This window comes from Pleurodeles waltl, chromosome 2_2 (assembly GCF_031143425.1).
Source record: "Pleurodeles waltl isolate 20211129_DDA chromosome 2_2, aPleWal1.hap1.20221129, whole genome shotgun sequence".
Classification (NCBI taxonomy): domain Eukaryota; kingdom Metazoa; phylum Chordata; class Amphibia; order Caudata; family Salamandridae; genus Pleurodeles; species Pleurodeles waltl.
Genome location: NC_090439.1, coordinates 502621113 through 502640197, shown reverse-complemented (window position 1 = coordinate 502640197; position 19085 = coordinate 502621113). Strand labels below are relative to the sequence as shown.

The following is a 19085-nucleotide window of genomic DNA, read 5'->3' as shown; positions in this document are numbered from 1 at the left end:
CACTATGGGCTTCATTTGTAGCACAATCCTACTAAACGTAGGAAGGAAGTCCGAAAAATAAACTAGACTGCATATGTAAAGTTTCAGAATTAGTAACTGAGAAACTAAAAGAAACAGTTATGGCCACATGATTATGTAAACCAACAAACAAATAAATAACAAATACAATAGATAAAAATAAAGAAATCACATTAGTTGTGATTGCCACGGAGTGGTTAAAATAGTTAAAATTAGTACCCCTAGAGATAGGAATTCCTCAGATTTTAGCACTTTAATAACTTTCCACTCTTTTGTGGAATCACCACAAATCTTCCAGACTTTCAGCATTTTCTATAATTTGAAACAGCACCAGTGCCTTGAGGGCAGAAGTTGCTGAGGGACATAACATGAAACAAAATTGCACTGCCTGGCCTCCAAGTGCCCCTTGATCCCCACAATCCTCCCCAGAGGGTCTACATGAGAAGCAGTCACCGCCCATGGAAAGGACCTGTGCATGAGAATCGCCACTCCTTGTGAACCAACAGAAAAACCGTCATGGAAGACACGATCGTAGTCAAATCAGCCAAGGAAGGGATGATTGGATCCCAGGAGATGCATCTTCTGGAGAAGAACCACATCCGGCCTGTATCTCTTAATGTAGCACAGCTTTCCGATCTCTTGATATGGTCCAAGGGACCGTCCACATTCCAAGAGATGATTCTAACCACCGGAAGGGTGAACTAACAAACGGCTGCCCCCCTAGGGTAGGTAAGTGGACGGGCCCTAGGGAACTCAACTCAGACTGGAGAACATGGACAGTGGGGTAACCTATATAACTTGAACCTGTAAGAAAAACAATTAAACTCAACAAAACAACCCACAATAACATTCCCCCAAATCTTCCACACCCCCTATCTTGGAAGTATCTGTCGCCCACAACAAAAACATAATACTACAAAAATCAGGGAAGTACTCAGCCAAGGGCTTCAGACACCCATGAGGAGGATAACAGTGCCCAACAGCAGCAATTAATGTTTGGGGTATGACAACCGAGAAGAACGACCTGCAAAAAAGAACAACTCAGTCCCCACCTTCAACCGTCCCCGCCATCAGATCACATGGGGCCCAAGCATAGCAAATCTACCAGCCGAAGGGGCCCAGCAGCACCAGGGTCCCACCACATGTTGTAGAGGCCAGGGGGATCAGGTCTGCGTGTCCAGGACACCCTCGGGGGTCTTAAAAAGCATGGGAGTGTCAGACAGGGTTGCATCAAGGTCCGACGCATCTGGGCCCCTCACCTCCCCAGCAGGGGACAGGTTCACTGATTTTCACGGCGGCCTGCATGGCACTTCCCAGAGCAGCCACTGTTCCTTCAGGGTGCACCGGTGGAAAGGGGTGGAGGACACCCCACTGACTCCTGCTCTGCCGCGCCCACAGTGTTCATCAGTCACAGTGGCCTCTGTTCCATTGTCCACCCCTAGGCCTGTTCAGGGGTGTCAAAGAAGTAGGTTGAAGAGTCAAACGTCACCTTGAGGAGGGATTGAAATTATAGCATGTTTTGGATTTCAAGGGCCCAGAGTTTCTGTTTGACACCTTCAAAGGAGCAGCAATATTGTTGGACCACTCTAGTACAGTCAGGAAAGAGAAGGATGTTAGCGTTAGGGTAGCACAGTTCCGGTTGACTTTGGGCCTCTCAGAAAATAGCATTGCTGTCTCTGTGGTTACACATGTGTGCTATTACAGGACAAGGGAAGGCTCCTGGCTGTTTTTTTTTAGCAAGAGCACAATGCACCCGTTTCACAATAAAACAGCGAGAAATATTATCCGATGGAACCCAGAACCGGAACCATTCCTCCAGAAAGTTGTCAATACCAGAGACCTCCACCCACTCTGGAAAGCCAACCAAGCATAAATTATTCCTCCCGGAGCGGTTTTTGGCATCCACCGCCCTTTCCTCCAGGACAGCTGCCATGGACATAGGCTTAGAGACTTGGAGCTTGAGAGTAGCTATGTCACCATCAGCATTTGAGATCCGGGTCTCAGTTTCAGTTACTCTCCCGGCCACTTTACAAAGGTCCTAGCGTAGGAGGAAGAGGTCAATATGGATGCTGTCTACTTTGGATTCAATCGCTTTCCTTGAATCCTGAATAGCAGAAAGATTGTCTGACACATCTGTGAAGGTGCGGTCTGGCACAACCGGCGGCGGACCCCTCATAGCCCCCCTACTGTCTGACACTGATGTGGTATATTGATCCATCTTGATCTGGGACGATTTGAGCGGAGGCAGCTTATCGCATCCCATCTTCATTCTGCAGGTGGCAGGCAACATCCAAAACAAAGTTGCATTGCAACCAGCCCACTTGCTTGGGGGCAGCATGAGCAGCCGGTCTCACCAAGAGTCGAGTAGGCTGGAAGAAGGAGACACCATTGTACCCACTCCAACATCCAGGCAGGGGAGGTCTGGAGTCAGAGGCACCATCAGAAACCCCTGTCATTGATTCACTTACCTTAAAGGCAGCATGAGGAGTCGGCGACGGACGTTCAGGATCCACACAAAGGGTGGGAGTCTCCACACCACCCAGAAGAAGGGTAAGTGTTTTCAAAGTTATAAGGCATTTAAACATATCTGTCACCATAGTACTTTTGCATAATTTCGGTGAAACTACTGCGGTACATGGTGGTAAACTTATTGAAAAATATGTAAAAAAATATAAATACATTTCCCTACCTAGTAAAACTTTAATAAAGTGGTAATAGGTAGGACCTACTACTTATATATGTCTAAGGCCCTAACACTGAACACAGCCAAAGAGTAATAAAACCATTATGGTTGCCTTTTCACTCTCTGAAAACAGTCATTACACAATTATATACAGGATTGTCATTGCCCTGTACCATGGTATACTGCAAAGCTACTGCAGTATAACATGGCCCAAAATAGAACTAAGGCCTAACTGTATTATTTGATTGTGGTGTCCTTGTGTCACACATGGTGTTGCATGGGAAATGCAATACTTAGTCAGATTTACAAGGCACCACAATGCCACCATGCATTGACCTGCATTCATTGGCAAATGTGGAGAAACACAAAGCAGCGCAATTTGCTGTTTTGCATTACTCTGCACACCACAATCTACATTGCTGCTAAATTTTACATACATCAGTACGCCATGCCACTGTACGCCACTCCACTATATGCTATCCCGCTCTACACCATTCTATTATATGCCTCTACAGTGCATGAGACTCCACTATATGCCACTGTGTTATTACACTGTAAGGAAATCCACTGTACACCATTACACTCTAAGTTCTTGCACAGTATGCACCTCAACTCTCCACCACTCCAGTCTATGTCACTCTGCTGACTCCACTGGACACTACTCAACTGTATGTTATTCCACCCTACACCATTCCACTGTACACCACTCCACGTTATGCTATTCCACTGTATTCCACTGTATGCCACTCCACTGCATGCTATCCCACTGTATGCCACTCCACTGTATGCTACTCCACCCTACACCACTCCAAGCCACTTCATTCTATGATATTACATTGGACACTACTCCAATGTGTGCCACTCCACTGTATGATATTACACTTTATCCCACTCCACTGCACACCACTCTAGTCTACACTACTTCACTTTAAGCTACTGCAGTGTACGCTACTGCATTGTACCCTACACCACTATACGCCATTCCACTATATTCTACCCCACTCGACTGTACTCCACTGTACACTACTCCACTATAAGCTCCACTGTACAGCACTCCACTCTTTGCTTTACACTGTTATGGTTAATGTTGTCTGGTTAGTGAACTGACAAGAGTGTTCAACAAGGTGTGTTACTTATAGTAATTTGAAGGTGCTAGATAAATTGTAAATGAAGGTTGTAAATGAAGGTTATAGCTATAACTTTAGAAGCTTTTAAGTTTGTGTAGTTTAAGCTTGGTGTGTATAGTGAAAAAAGGCTTCTTAATGCTTTAACCATCATTTTTTGCATTATATATATATATATATATATATATATATATATATATATATATATATATGTATATATATATATATATATATATGTATATATATATATATATATATATATATATATATATATATATATATATATATATAGAGAGAGAGAGAGAGAGAGAGATATAGATATGTTCCACTGGTGGTCACCACTGGGTAGTTATAGTTAGGATTGTGCTTCCATAGGAACATAAGAAATGCTTTTTTGTGCTGCTAATAATATTGACATAGTGTTATGAATCTCCACAAAACTTTCCAAGAAAGTGCTACTTTTTGACTAGTTGCACATGGGAAGTTTCAGGGCGATCCGTCAAGTGGCGGCCAATAAAAAAGGATTGTCCTAAAACGTGTTTGCCCTATTTCTTTTCATAGAAACTTTAGGCACAGCTACAGCCCAAACTGCTGAACAGATTTAACCAAATTTGGCAGAAAGCTAGCACGTGGTCCAGAGAGAGTGCTTTTTGTGATTTGGTTTAAATCCGATCAGTTGTTTTTGAGCAATTAATGCTCAAACACTTTTCATATATCACACCATTCAGGATCTGCAAGGCCAGCAGATCTCATGCTGAGACCTATTTGTCAGCCATCACATCAACAACGATGTGGCAGCAGCCATCTGGGAGCTTGAGACTCAGTCCCCAGTCAGAACAGAAATGTTTTAAAAAGTCATAAGAAATACCCTGACTCCCTAAAGACTGGGGTGGGGTCCCCAATCCCTGGGACCTAGTTTGTTTAAAAAAATAATGTTCTCCCACAAATCTGCTTCTGCTCGGGTGGGAGGTCAAAACCTTTTCCCTGCAGGAAAAGTACATTCAATTGCACCACCCCCATGGGAGCAAAAGAAAACTGCTCCCATGGGTTGTTCCCATGGGTCATGAGTAATGTAGGCTGCTGCTCGCCCACAATAGGTTCAAGAAGAGGAACTGAAGAGGCTGTGGGGGCCCTGGGTCTCCATCTGCAGTCCCCAATGAGGGAGAAGTTGTGGGGTTTCCTGAGTGGGCACACGGCCATGCCACTCATTTAAAAAAAAAAAAGGCAACATGTGGCCTTTTCCTGCAAAAGCAGGGAGCGGGCAGGGCCGCAAGGGCCCTGAGGACCCCAACAAGTATAATGGCGTGAGGTGACCCAAGTAGGCACTAGGGCACCCCTTGCATAAAAGAAATCCTGGCTCCTGCGTGGCCAAAATTTTAAAAAACACCAAACGTGAATAGTAAATGAAAAAAACAAGCTATATGTACTCTCTCTCTCTCTATCTATATATATATATATATATATATATATATATATATATATATATATTGAAAAAACTGAAAAACTGAAAAAGAAGTTAAAGGGATGGTATAGCTAGGTGAGAATTTCAGTGACAATGCAACTTTCTACATGTACAAAACCACTGAAATTCACCAGTTATAGTTAGGTCTGATAACTACAACTCATTCCCTGAGGTAAATATAACTTGCACACTCACCATGCACTGCTAATTATCCCACATACTACATCACTCATAACATCTTCTATGACATTATTGATAATATAATTGCAATATTTGTAAATAAATTATTGATGAGAAAACTGTGCATGGCAAGGTTGCAAGTTATAGCTACCTTAGGGCACCTAACTATAACTTCCCTTCAGCTTTTTTTCAGTGAATACATATATAATTATCTCGCTCCCTCTCTCCCTCTCTCTCTCTCTCTATGTATATATATATACATATATATATATACATATATATACATATATATATATATATATATATATATATATATATATATATATACCTCTGAAACATCCACTCCTAATATTTAGGGAAAGAAAGGACCGCACTCAAAGTGGACTGCTCATTCGTATTTTTTTTTCGAAGGAGTCGGTAAAAATCCCAAATGCATTTTGGTTACCAAGACCTTGATCACGGGCTAATTTCTATGGTTTTGTGCGTTTAAAATGTGAGCCTAACTATAACGTCCCTGATGGAGGGATCTGTTTATAAGATACAGTAGCCCCATTATGTGCATAATGATGGGCTAATGGTTGTTAGCTATCTCAGTCACCCGATGAGGCCTTTGGGTTATCACACATCTGGGTATGGTTTTCAACTCTATGGATGTGAGTGATAAGTTTAGGGATCCGTACTTCTAAAGAAGTTAAAAACACAGAACAGATATCATAACTGGAGATGATCTGCTACTGCAGTCTTTGGCACCCCTAGGAGAGTATTTGGACTTGGATATATCCAAATGGAGATCTGTTCTAATAAAAGAGTTTTATAAGGTTTTGTCCTATAAGAAATCATCTACAGACCTGGTTGTATCTAAAAAACTGGCATATAGTTCAGTACGCCTGTCTTACCTTTGTTCTTCCGCCACATGAACTATTGGACTGGAACCGTCCTGATGAAGGTGACCTTCTTATGAGAGGGATACCGAAATGCATGCAGGCTATGGGTTCCGAAACTGTGTTTCATTGACTCTATTGATACATGTACCATCAAAGTGTTTTTTTCATTATGAAAGATTATTGGAATTGTTTGAATTTATTGTGATATACTTGTATGCATATATTTGTGTTTACATGATTTATGGATGAATTTTGTATTAGATTGCAGACAATCCACGGGTTTTAGGATTTTATGGTTGAGTCTGGTTATATTTGAGTATGAATGAGGTAGAAGTGTTAGTGTTGTGTGTTGTTTGATTATGGGGCGAAATATTTGGGTTGTACTGTACTGTATCTTCTTAAGGAATGTTTTGTACATTATGTTCTGATATATTTATTGTCATAATTTGCTATAAAATATAATAAACATTTCAAAGAAATATAGGATTGATCTAATGAAGTATGTCTACATGAATACAATAGAATTAACAGAAGCATAGTGCCATTTTGAACACTTTAAGCTGGGACTCATGAGGTAATAGGTTTTTGACATATGCATTAAACACATATCGATTAGGTATACAACTGTGGTTTTCTATATATATCCTTGGAGTACAATTAAAGAGTAGCTCTATTACTTTTATCTCTAATTGTATAACAACCCTGTAACCTTTTTTTCTGTGGATTTCTATGTTTAAAAAAAAATCTATTTCCTAACTAGAAGGTCCCTGTAAGCTGTGTTTTTTTCAGTATTTATATTGCAGTGTTACAGTGATACATAAATTATGCAAGAAAGAAGAGAGAACTCTGGGTAGTTCCCAAGTTTAGATGGAGAGCCTCAAGTAAGGAGAACCTTGCAACACTAGCGACTACAGACTTGCTCAGCTCAAATGTCTGTTTTTCGAGCAAAGTTTTGTAAGCATAAGACTAGCGCAGTGCCATCCATGCGGAGCAAGAAAGGGACAAAACCGTTTGCCATTTGTACATCAAAATCCTTAAGCATAGGATTGGCACTGTGTCATCCTTGCCGAGCTAGTAAAATGACAAAAGCCTTTCACCACTCCAGGCACAGTATTACAGCTTTAGATTGGTATATTACCATCCTAGCCAACTTGGAATGATCAAAAGCAACCCCTGCAACAATAAACTGTGAATTCCGATTTGCTATTCAACAGTTTATTGTTTCTTAGCTTTTTCTTTAGACCTGGGACCTAGTACTCTTGCATTTTACAGCTCTTTTTGCATATATAGCTTGTGGAATGCTGTGTCTCTTCCTATTTTACAATTTGTTACAACTGCACAGAGTAAAATGCAATGAATTAATCATATAAAAACAAACTGTTCTGGTTCTTTTATACACTGCAGACAAAGAGGTATTTACAGTGCCAGATTACTTGGGGGGTAGGATGGGGCAGAAGTGTAATGAAGGCCATGTGGAACGAATGTGTCTGCACATATAAACCACTTACCTGTTTGAGCCCAGGGATCTAGATTGTAATCCTCTTTTGAGCACTGAGGAATACCCAACAGGTGCCAGTCTAAACGTCCAGGACAATAGTTAAAATTAGTTTTGTGCACCAAGAGTGTGTTTTTTTATTTTCAAAGATTTAGTTGTACTCTTTCTCTTCAGATAATCTTTTTCGCTCATAAACGGAACATTAATATGATAGTATATATGCAGAAAAATCTACAGTACCACTATGCCTGCGTTATTTCGCCAGCACTGTTTTCCTTCCAAGTATCAGGGGAGACGTTGAATATATGAAACATTAGCCTAATTAACATCCTGGATGAATCTCAGCTGTGGCGCAGCTGTCCAGACCACAGGCCTGGCTCAATGCAATGTGTGTCCAACACCGCCTAGTCAGGTCCGCACGTCCCAGGAGAATCTCAAATTCGCCCTGGCTCCTTGGCAAATGTTTGGCCGGTGGGCTAACACAAAATGATCAAGCCCCTCTGCACAACGTGCTAAGAGGCACCCGAATCTCCCATATCCCACAGATATTCAGTAGCCTTGGACTGAAGGGGGCCCCGGAAGTATAGGGGCACTCTGAATGGTTGAGCCCCCCCCAACCCCACCTCCCGTGCCACAGGGACTGAAGTGCCTGCAATATGCCCCATGGTTTGTGCTGCATGGCTTTAGAGGCCTGGGGACCTCGCTAGTTGGCCTACGTCTAAACACGGCCTCCACTTTCTTTTGGGCTCAGATAGACCAGCCATGGGCAGAGCCTGGGCATTCTCACACAGCCTCGGAGGTAGCAGAAATAAACAGACTCTTATGGTACATGTGCAGGTGGAAGAAAGGAGGGAGGGACAGGATCCACCAGGTGACCAAGGACAGGGAAACAGAAGGAAGCCGCAATCAGAAAAGGGAGGAGCATCCGGAGGAGAGGGATGAGGTGAATGAAGGCCCTCTGGCTGGATACAAGCTGCTCCTTATCGCGGCTCCGTTGCACCTTCCCTTCCCGGAAGTTAAATGTATAAATTACTAAAATGGTCTCTTGGCAAAGAACAGTGCATAAAAACAAAGAAACATGTATACATATTTCAGGAAACATATGGAAGGCCCAAATCTGGACAAGATTTACAGCAAAACACTTAATTAGTTTTAATTAAAACAAAAAACAAACAAAACAGAAAGCAGACTAATTCCCAGGGGATTAAAAGGTAAAGCCCAGATGGTCATGTCTCCGCAGTTTTCCGAACATTTGTTTTGAAATAATCCTTCATGCAAACACTGAGAACCTTGTAAATTCTAAAAAAGAATCACTCTGTAAAACCTCACGCCCAAAGTGTGCATCAGGTCTGACTTATGTGCCACAAAATTTAAACAATGAAAAGGCAAAGCCTATATCAATGTTTGAGCAATGCCTTATCGCCGATTGGCTTCAGTTTTTAAGAATGGGCAATGCCCTTACTCTATCATTAAAAAAAGCAAAAGAAAAAAAATATGTCTCAGTTCGCCTCACCATCCCAATCCCCTCCCTGTGGTTGAGATGTAATCCATCTACCTAAAATGGAAGAATTTAGAAATTAAGTCTGCCCTCAAATTGCTACATGTAAATGAAGTGATGACTAAACATTATTTGCATGTGTGCTAACAGTTGTGAATACAATTATAAAGTCATTGCTCTTTCCCAAGGCAAACTAAAGTAAATGTGTCAGACGCCACTCTTGTAATTTCGCCCACGAAGTAGCAGTCTGCATCGCTCCCTGCCACTGTGTGGCCTTCCTTCCTTGAAATGAGAATCAGAGGTACAAACCTACCATAGCCGGGTGATAAAGCATCATCCAAGGCATTGAGGAATAGCACCGGTATCTCGACTGACTTGAGTTTGTGGCCCAGGCTCGCATCCCTGTAGTAGTCGTCATTTGTGGGGTAGCCAAACATGACTGAGGTTAGGCGTGTGTCAAACTCGCGAATGGTTCTAGCCTGCAGTAAAGAATTCAGTTAGGTAGTGGCTTGGCTGATCAAATCAGAGAGCAAGACATGCACATCACCTAAAGGCATCCTTTCTTCCATGTCTTTCCTATGTTTTCACTCCTATGCCTGTGCAGTAGCATCTACTTACGCAACCAATGTTTGGAAACATAACCAACAGGAGAACATGTATAGGATGGGGTTATATCTTATATCTAGTTTTACTGGTATATTTAACACTTTTACGTTTTTATTCTTAACATGCTTATCAATGTGTGTAATATTTGTGGGTATCTTCATTGAGTCTGCAGGGGAGGACTCCTTTTAGGTAATAAGACAAGTAATATGCTGTTATAGACAGATGTACATGATTTCTGGACCTGAGGGGACTCTTCTTCAACCACTAGTTCAGCGAATATGAAAAACATACAGGGGGTCATTACCGACCGCCAGGGTTAAAGTGGCGTTCGTACCACCGGGGCCGGCAGTATTCTGCCATTTTAGCCCCGGCGGTGATAATCCGCCAGGGCAGCGCTGCAAGCAGCGCTGCCCTGGGGATTATGACTCCCCTACCGCCAGCCTGTTTCTGGCGGTTTGCACCGCCAGGAAGAGGCTGGCGGTAAGGGGACTCAGGGGGCCCCTGTGGGCCCCTGCACTGCCCGTGCACTTGGCATGGGCAGTGCAGTGCAGGGGCCCCCAGGCAGAGCCCCGTCGCGCATTAATTCGGGCAGTGAAATGCGCAATGGGTGCTACTGCACCCGCTGCACATCAGCATTGCCGCCGGCTCAATTACGAGCCGGCGGCAATGTTGATGTGACTTTTCCGCTGGGCCAGCGGACGGTAACTCTGTTACGGTCCGCTGGGCCAGCGGAAAAGTCAAAATACGAGCCAGCCATACCGCCACCACTGGCGGTATTCTGGCTCCCGCAACCTCCCGAGGTTGTAATGACCCCCACAGTCTTTATTCTTTGCTGTCCCCGTCCCACCTTTCTTCCCGATCTGGACCTCTAGGCAGCAGCCCGCCATGGCTCTTCCATTCCATCCACATCTAGACCCATTCTAACACCAGTCTCCCTACATTGCGTACCATCTTCCAAACCTGGTTGTCTGGTATGGTCCCCTAAAGTATCGCCAGACTACTTGCCGCAGACAGACTATCAAAGATCATAGAAGGTTATAATAGCCCCGATATTTGTCAGCTCACTGAGCTCTGAAACCTTCTCCACAGCGTATTCAAACGTTCCCTTCAGCCCAGCACCTCATGCCTCCTCAAAACTCATCCTCGCAACTGGAGCCCATGTTAAGGTCCCACTAAAACAGAGCTAGAACAGCATGGACCGAAGCCCCTTCCCGGCTTAAGGAAAGAGACGAAGTACTTCATAAGGACCCTTAAACCAAGATATTGAAATACTATTAGACAAAATCCTTCTAGGTCAGTGAAACTGACATATGACTAACTGTAAGCAGTGGGACTGCAGTACACAAAAGGGTTTCTTGAATGAGAATGAAGATATGTTAGTTGTGTATGGTTGTGTTCCTGAAATAAGTAATTTCACTTGTTGGTACTCTCAACACTTAGGGCATGTGATTAAAAATGGGGTCGGGATAAAGTTTTAGTTATTTGCTCAGCTTAAAATAACCATCAGCAGGATCTTTGGATACCGCCTTAGGTTGGGTTAAAGTGCTATTTGTCAAATACAAAAGGTTTGGGAGAGGTGGAGTTTAGTAAAGGTGGCCCCAATTTTTCCTAACCTTGGGCATTGTTGGACCAAAGGATGGCCCAGGTACAAATACCAGAATGCAAGGAAAAACTGTACTTGCTAAGCTACTTGCACCAGTCACACAACACAATGGGGTAAATTAATCTCTGTATTTTGAACGAATCAAAAATCCATTTATTGATATCCCTATAATCTTTAGTGAACTGATCATGGGACACTTAATGGCTGATATAGGGGATTTGTCAGGGGTGGAACAATAGGATCAGCACCAGCAGGGACAGTCTAATAGAAGGGATTTCTGACGATAACCTAAGGCGGCCGACAGAAGGGTAGCTCGATAGAAGAGATGCTGACGATGACCTTCTAAGAGTTTCTTTGAGCTGTGCCACTCATCCTTTTCACAAATCAAGTACTGATTACATCAGAAAAGTGAGATGGAGATGGGCGTGAAATGAGGTTCTTTATTGTGTGTTTTCAAGCAAGAAGGACATTTCTAACTGTAAATACAGTGCGAAAAAGGGCTGGCGGTATTTCTTTATAAAAGCCGAGTGGGACCAGGGCATCATCTCTCTGGTGCGGCTATTAAAAGTCACATTTGTGAGGGGATGACCTTTAAACTAAACAGAGACGTGAGGAATGGAAACAGGGCCGTAAATAACTAAACAAGTATTGTGGACATACCTTCATGATGTGATCCATATCAAACAGCTTCTCCAAAATACGTCGATGTCTGAAAAATATAAAATAGATGTGATGTTTGATAAGCATGTCACACCAAAAAGAAAAGGGGGGGTAATCATTGAGAAGTTAGGAAAAATACATTAGATGGCAGCAATGATTCATCGAAGGCTAACAGTGGTATTTACACTCAACTTTGTAAGAGACTTTGTAAGAGAAACATTTTTTCCCGCCGGGAACTCCTGTCACAAACCGAAAAAACACCCCCTCCCTATTTTACTACTTCACCTTCCCCCAACCAGGTCCCCCCTCGTATGTCTCGCTAGAAAAGTTCAGCAGAGGAGAGAGCTCCCTTTGAGGTGAGTGACAAGCTGCATGCTGCTTGCCCACATCTTCTCTCTCCATCACTTGTAGGAAGGAGCAAATATCCCCTCCCCCCAACCCTGAGCAATGTCCTTAAAATATGCTCTATGTATAGCTCAACAAAACATATCAGTGCTGGTCTTCGGAAGACTGTTTTCCACCCGTTTGGTAGATATTCCTACCTGGAAGCACTGTTCTTTCCCCCAGTAACAGCAGCTGCCATGAAGCCAGGAGCAGTTTTGCTGGGAAACAGGCCGGATAGCATTTTCTAAATCTGGCAGACTAAACTTAAACGCTCCCTACTATCCATGCTTAACCAGTAAGAGTGTCAACTATTTACAGGGATACCATTTCAGACAATACTCTGAGGAAAGAACGCGAAATCTTGACAGACTTAAATAGAAGTGGTAGTAACAGGACAGCCACCGAGAGAATGCATGCACTGGAGTGTTTTCACGATGGCAGAGCCATTGGTGAAACTAATGGGCGAACACCACGCTAGCAAGAATGCCCTCAGAAGGTCTGCTAGTAGATTCGTTGATGCTGTTTCCAAAGGATATTTTACTTCCTAGATCCTCCATGTTAATCATGGTGGTCAAAGACGGAAAAATGCACAAACTTACATCCCATTAGGATCACTGGTTTTTTCCTGAAGACAGACCCCTGCGTTGAAGGTCTCACTGAGTGAAAAAATGTAGTAGCAAGTTCGCCATGCATGACGGACACTCCTGTGCATTCTTAACTGACCCAGTTGGAAGGTAACTAAGTGAAAAACAGACAGCAGACACAGTGGTCAACACCTGATACTGTAAACAAACAGCCGGGCCAGCACAGGCAGTACCTGCGCTTCACAAGCCATAAGGTAGCCTTCCTCTTAATCAGAATCTAAGTCCCTGGAGTACTCAGTGGAACATGTTATTAAGTTTATTCTGACTCATCAGTGAACATGGCGTATAGTGCTACAGCCAAGGGCTGACTAGATATTTTACCCTTTGACCTAGCCTACAGAATGGTGTGAGAGAGATGAACATTTATTAATACTAGTGGCATAGAAGTTAGCATATGGTGATTAAATAACCTATATTTAAAGGTCTAACAGAGAAAATAACACGCGTTGTCAAATGTGCTCGTTTGAATTATGGCTACCATTCGTATTAAACACTACATTTTAACATGGGAGTTTGCATTTGTATTTAATGAAGGTCTAATGTGAATTAATATTACAAGTGTTATTGAAAGTATTAAATGAATATGAATTAAACATACTTATATTAATTAAATGGATTTTATTCATGTGACTTACATGTGTGCAGAAAAATAAATGAACGTTTAACCCCTTCGCTGTCAGGCCTTTTCCCCCTCAGGTGCCAGGCCTTTTTTGGCTATTTGGGGCAGTTCGCGCTTAGGCCCTCATAACTTTTTGTCCACATAAGGTACCCAGGGCAAATTTGCATCCTTTTTTTCCAACATCCTAGGGATTCTAGAGGTGCTCAGAGTTTGTTGGTTCCCCTGGAGGAGACCAAGAAATTAGCCAAAATGCAGCAAAAAGTTATTTTTTAAAAGAAAATGGGAAAAAAAGGCTGCAGAAGAAAGCTTGTGGGTTTTTCCCTGAAAATGGCATCAACAAAGGGTTTATGGTGTTAAAATCACCATCTTCCCAGCTTTCAGGAACAGGCAGACTTGAATCAGAAAACCACATTTTTGAACATAATTTTGGCATTTTACTGGGATATACACCATTAAAAAAAAAAATTGTGCTATTATCATCCTTCCAGTTAGTGACAGAAATAGGTGTGAAACTAATGCTGGATGCTGGACAGCTAAATATTTCTGAAAAGTAGACAAAATTCTGAATTCAGCAAGGGGTAATCTGTGTAGCTCCTACAACGTTTTCCTGCAGAAAATAACAGATGAAATAAAAAATATTGAAATTGAGTTGAAAAAATAGCCATTTTTCTCCACGTTTTACTCCGTAACTTTTTCCTGCGAGGTCAGATTTTCAAAAGCAATATACTGTTACGTCTGCTGGACTCTTTTGATTGCAGGGATATATAGGGCTTGTAGGTTCAACAAGAACCCTAGATACCAAGAGCCAATATAGGAGCTGCACCTTGCAATGGGTTTTCATTGTATAACGGGTATGCAGCAATTCATTTGGTGAAATATAAAGAATGAAAAATGGGTATCAAGGAAACCTTTGTATTTCCAAAATGGGCACAAGATAAGGTGTTGAGAAGCAGTGGTTATTAGCACATCTCTGAATTCCAGGGTGCCCATAGCATGTGAATTACATGGCATTTCTCAAATAGACGTCTTTTTCACACACTGTCTTACAATTGGAAGGAAAAAATGTAGAGATACACAAAGGGAAATAACACTTCTTCTATTCAGTGTCCCCTCAAGTCTTCCGATAAAAATGGTACCTCACTTGTGTTGGTAGGCTTTGTGCCCGCAACAGGAAACACAACATGGAAACTAGACACCTAAGGGAATCCAAGATGGGGTGACTTGTTGGGCTCTCACCAGGTTCTGTTGCCCAGAATCCTATGCAAACCTCAACATTTGGCAAAATAAATACTTTTTCCTCACATTTCAGTGATAGAAAGTTCTGGAATCTGAGAGGAGCTACAAATTCCCTTCCACCGAACAGTCCCCCAAGTCTCCCGATAAAAACGGTACCTCACTTGTGTGGGTAGGCCTAGTGCCCGTGACAGAAATGCCTCAAAACATTGAGGACACATCACATTTTCCCAAAGGAAACTGACCTGTTTTTTGCAAAGTGACTAGCTGTGGATTTTGGCCTCTGGCCCTTAGGAAAACCTAGCAAACCTGGACATTTCTGAAAACTAGACACCTACGGGAACCCTGGATGGGGTAACTCGTGGTGCTCTCACCAGGTTATGTTTCCCAGAATCTTTAGCAAACCTCTAAATGTGTCAAACAAACCACTTTTCCCTCACATTTCGGTGCTGCATAGTTCTGGAATTTGGGGGGAGACACAAACTTCCATCTACCCAGCGTTCCCCAGGTCTCCCGATAAAAATGGTACCTCACGTGTGTGGGTAGGCCTAGTGCCCACGAAAGGAAATGCCCCAAAACACTATGTGCAAAAAGAACAGTTGATGGACGGAATGCAGAACAAATCAAATATTCACCCCCAGTCACAGATATGGGTTTAATCCATCAGTTTTGTTGCTCACCATGCCATTCCAGTTTGGACCCAGCCACATGCAAATTAATTTTGACCCTGTTCCCCATGGGAACAGTCCAGCCCGAACAGCAAGACCAGGTCCTCCCTGGACCAGAAACAAGCATCCTGGGACCGGTTTTGAGGTACCACCCCTCTTCAGCCAGGCTAGCTTGAATCTGGTGGCATAGTGAGCACCGGACCCACGTCTAGGCATACCCTTCCCACTTGGGGCGACAAATGCAAAAAGAACAAACAGTTGATGGACACATCAAAATGATCAAATACAAAACTACCTGTTTTTGCTGGGGGGGGGGGGGGGGGGCGCCTGCGTTTTTGGTCCTGGGTTCAGCAGCCATATAGGGAAACCTACCAAACCCAGACATTTCTGAAAACTAGACACCCAAGGGAGTCCAGGGAGGTGTGACTTGCGTGGATCCCCCAGTGTTTTCTTACCCAGAATCCTCAGCAAACCTCACATTTAGCTGAACGATCACATTTTCCCCACATTTCTGTGTGGGATCACCGCACCGGCCCAAATTTCCTACCACCCTACGTTCCCCTCAGTCTCCCGGTAAAAATGATACCTCACTTGTGTAGGTGGGCCAAGTGCCTGTGACAGGGAAGAGCCAAAAACATGTCGAAAATGGAGGGGAACCAAAGCGGGTCGAAAAGGGCAGTTTGAAAAAAAATGTTTTTAGGCTGACAAGTGGCGCAGAATTTTTATCGGTATAGATGCGACAATACTGGGTGGTAGGAATTTTGTGGATTCCTGCAGATTCCGGAAGGTTTCATCACAAAAATGTGCCTAAGGAGTCGCTCCCCTTACGTGAAATTGGCGTAAAAAATCATGGTGTTTAGTGCTTTCTGCCCCCCTTGGGGGCAGATTAGCCTAAGAAAAATAGGCTTGTCTGCCCCCAGGGGGGCGCAGAAATGGCCTAAAATAAATTTGACCCCCAGAGGAGCAACACTTGCCTAAGGGGTCGCTCCCCTTTTTAGAAATTGTCGCAAATAAAAAGAAATCCCTGGTATGTAGTGGTTTCTCCCTCCCCAACCTTGGGGGCAGATTGGCCTAATAAAAATAGTCCGATCTACTCCCAAGGGGGGCAGAAATGTCCTAAAAACAATTTGCCCCCACCCCAGGGAGCGACCCTTGCCTAAGGGGTCTCTCTCCTTATAAATGTAAACAACAACAAAATAATCCCTGGTGTCTAGTGACTTCTTGCCCCCCTGGGGGCAGGTCTGCCAAATTAATATAGGCCAATCTGCCCCCCAGGGGGAGGGGGGTCAGAAAAGGCCTAATAAAAAAATTGCCCCCTGCGGAGTGACCATTGCCTAAGGGGCTGCTCCCCTTATGAGTGTAAACAAACAAAAAAAAAACATCCCTGGTGTCTAGTGGCTTCTGACCCCCTGGGGGCAGTTTGGCCTAATTAATATAGGCCGATCTGCCCCCAGTGGGGTGGGGGGTAGAAAAGGCCTCATTATAAAATTGCCCTCTGGGGAGCGACTCTTGCCTAAGGGGTCGCTCCCCTTATAGTTGTAAACAAACACAAAAAAACCTAGTTGGTGTCTAGTGGTATTCCTGCAGCACGATCGCATAGTGATCGTGCTGCAGGAATGCTCAGAGAGACATGAAAAAGGAAGGAAAGGCCTTTCCTTCCCTTTTCATGCCTCCCTGACCGCCCATGTCCCCGTACTGAGGAGAAACTAATCTGTTTCTCCTCGGATCGCGCTGGAAACGTGTCCAGTGCGATGGGAGGTGACCTCTGATAAGGTAATCAGACGTCGCTGGGGGGAGGGTGGGATGTAAGGGGAAGCGATTCCCCTTCCAGCCCTCCCCATGGGAGGGGGTGCGAGGCCCTTAGGGGGAGCACTAGCGCTTCCCCCGAGGGCCTGGTGCAGAACGTAATGGTTACGTTCTGGGCAACCGAGCAGTGCTGCCCAGGACTTAACCATTAAGTCCCAGGCATTGGATGCTGAATCTGAAGTCCGAAGTGCACCCATCTGAAGGACCAATGAATGGATTTTGCATACTTTTGATTAGTGAGGAACTGTGATACTGAAGTCAGTCTGGAGGAAGTCTTGAGTTAGTTCTTGTCGAAATCTGTCTTCACTTAGATCTCCTCCTGCCTCGAAGCTGTCCAGGACCCTGCTTGAGTTTGCTATCACACCCTGATGAGTATTCTCATCTTAGTCTTAACTGCCATCTTCTGTTATGTGGTTCAGTACTAATAAGGCCAAATAATTCTGAACTGCTGATCTGTCCTATGTGCAGCTTGTGTTCTGCACTGTCCCGATGCTCCTGTCAACTGCGCCAGAACAAGTGACAGTCCTATGTGATGAATTATCACTGTATGCTGTCCCATGAGGACAGGTATAACTAAATGTGGTTTCTTGTTTCGTTTTCAGTTAGGCAATTACAACAGCATATTTTTATAGTGAGTTGTCCTAGTTAGATGTTTTTCCAATTTGTTTTTGTCTCTCTTTCACTTTTGCTTTTGTTCTCATATGTTAGCCCGTTCCCACACATGCAAGTCCAAATTCGTATTAGTGGTAGGAATTGTCCAGTTCTGAAACCTGAAATCGGAAATTGAATGTTAAATTGTATTTTGATAATTTACTGATGTCACCATCATCTTCTTTAAATTCTAACAATAATGTGCATATTATGTTGCTTTTGATTTATGTTATTCTTTTCGAGTGTCTAAGGGCCAGATTTATGAAGAATCCACTTTGCGATTCTCTAATAGCGATTTTTTTGAAATCGCTATGTTGGATTCGCAAAATAGTATGTATCATATTTGCGATTCGGTAATAGCGATTTCATAAAAATCGCAAATGCTAATACCGAATCCCAAATAGCGATTCTGAGTCCATACGTACCTATGGGCCTGTAGGCCCATATTTGAGATTTTTTTTGCATTTCCCAAATTGCAAATTCCTAACTGGAATTCGCAATTTAGGAAATGCAAAACCCCAGGATGCTGGGGACGTAAGGCCCCTTCTGCTGCGTCACCAAAAATACTTTAGGACATGTAAGGCACACACATGCCAAAGGGGCATGTGTGCGTTACATGTCAATTTAAAAAATGCATTTTTAATTTGTCAGTAATTGCCCAATTCGCATTAAGGAAAAGCTTGATACATGTGCTTAAGAAATCGCAAATAAGGATTCCTTATTTGCGATTTCTTACTTAGAGAATCCCAATTTGCGATTCTCTAAATGGGCTTGCAATTTTAAGGAATCACTATTTTAGCGATTACATAAAATTGCATAGCGAATGCCTTTCATACATACTGAAAGGCATTTTTGCATTGGCAAACG

The 19085-nt window shown here is 43.2% G+C and overlaps 1 protein-coding gene across 4 annotated transcripts in view; it reads right to left on the bottom strand.

Moving 5' to 3' along the window:
- The window catches only part of ABHD3 (abhydrolase domain containing 3, phospholipase), a 336327-nt gene that overhangs the window by 52503 nt on the left and 264739 nt on the right, over positions 1-19085 (bottom strand). For all 4 annotated transcript variants that reach the window (XM_069220003.1, XM_069220002.1, XM_069220004.1 and 1 more), the window contains 2 exons: positions 12214-12262; positions 9658-9823 (listed from right to left, as the gene is read on the bottom strand). In XM_069220003.1, the coding sequence (XP_069076104.1) occupies positions 9658-9823; positions 12214-12262 (215 nt within the window). The remainder of the gene's footprint in view (positions 1-9657; positions 9824-12213; positions 12263-19085) is intronic.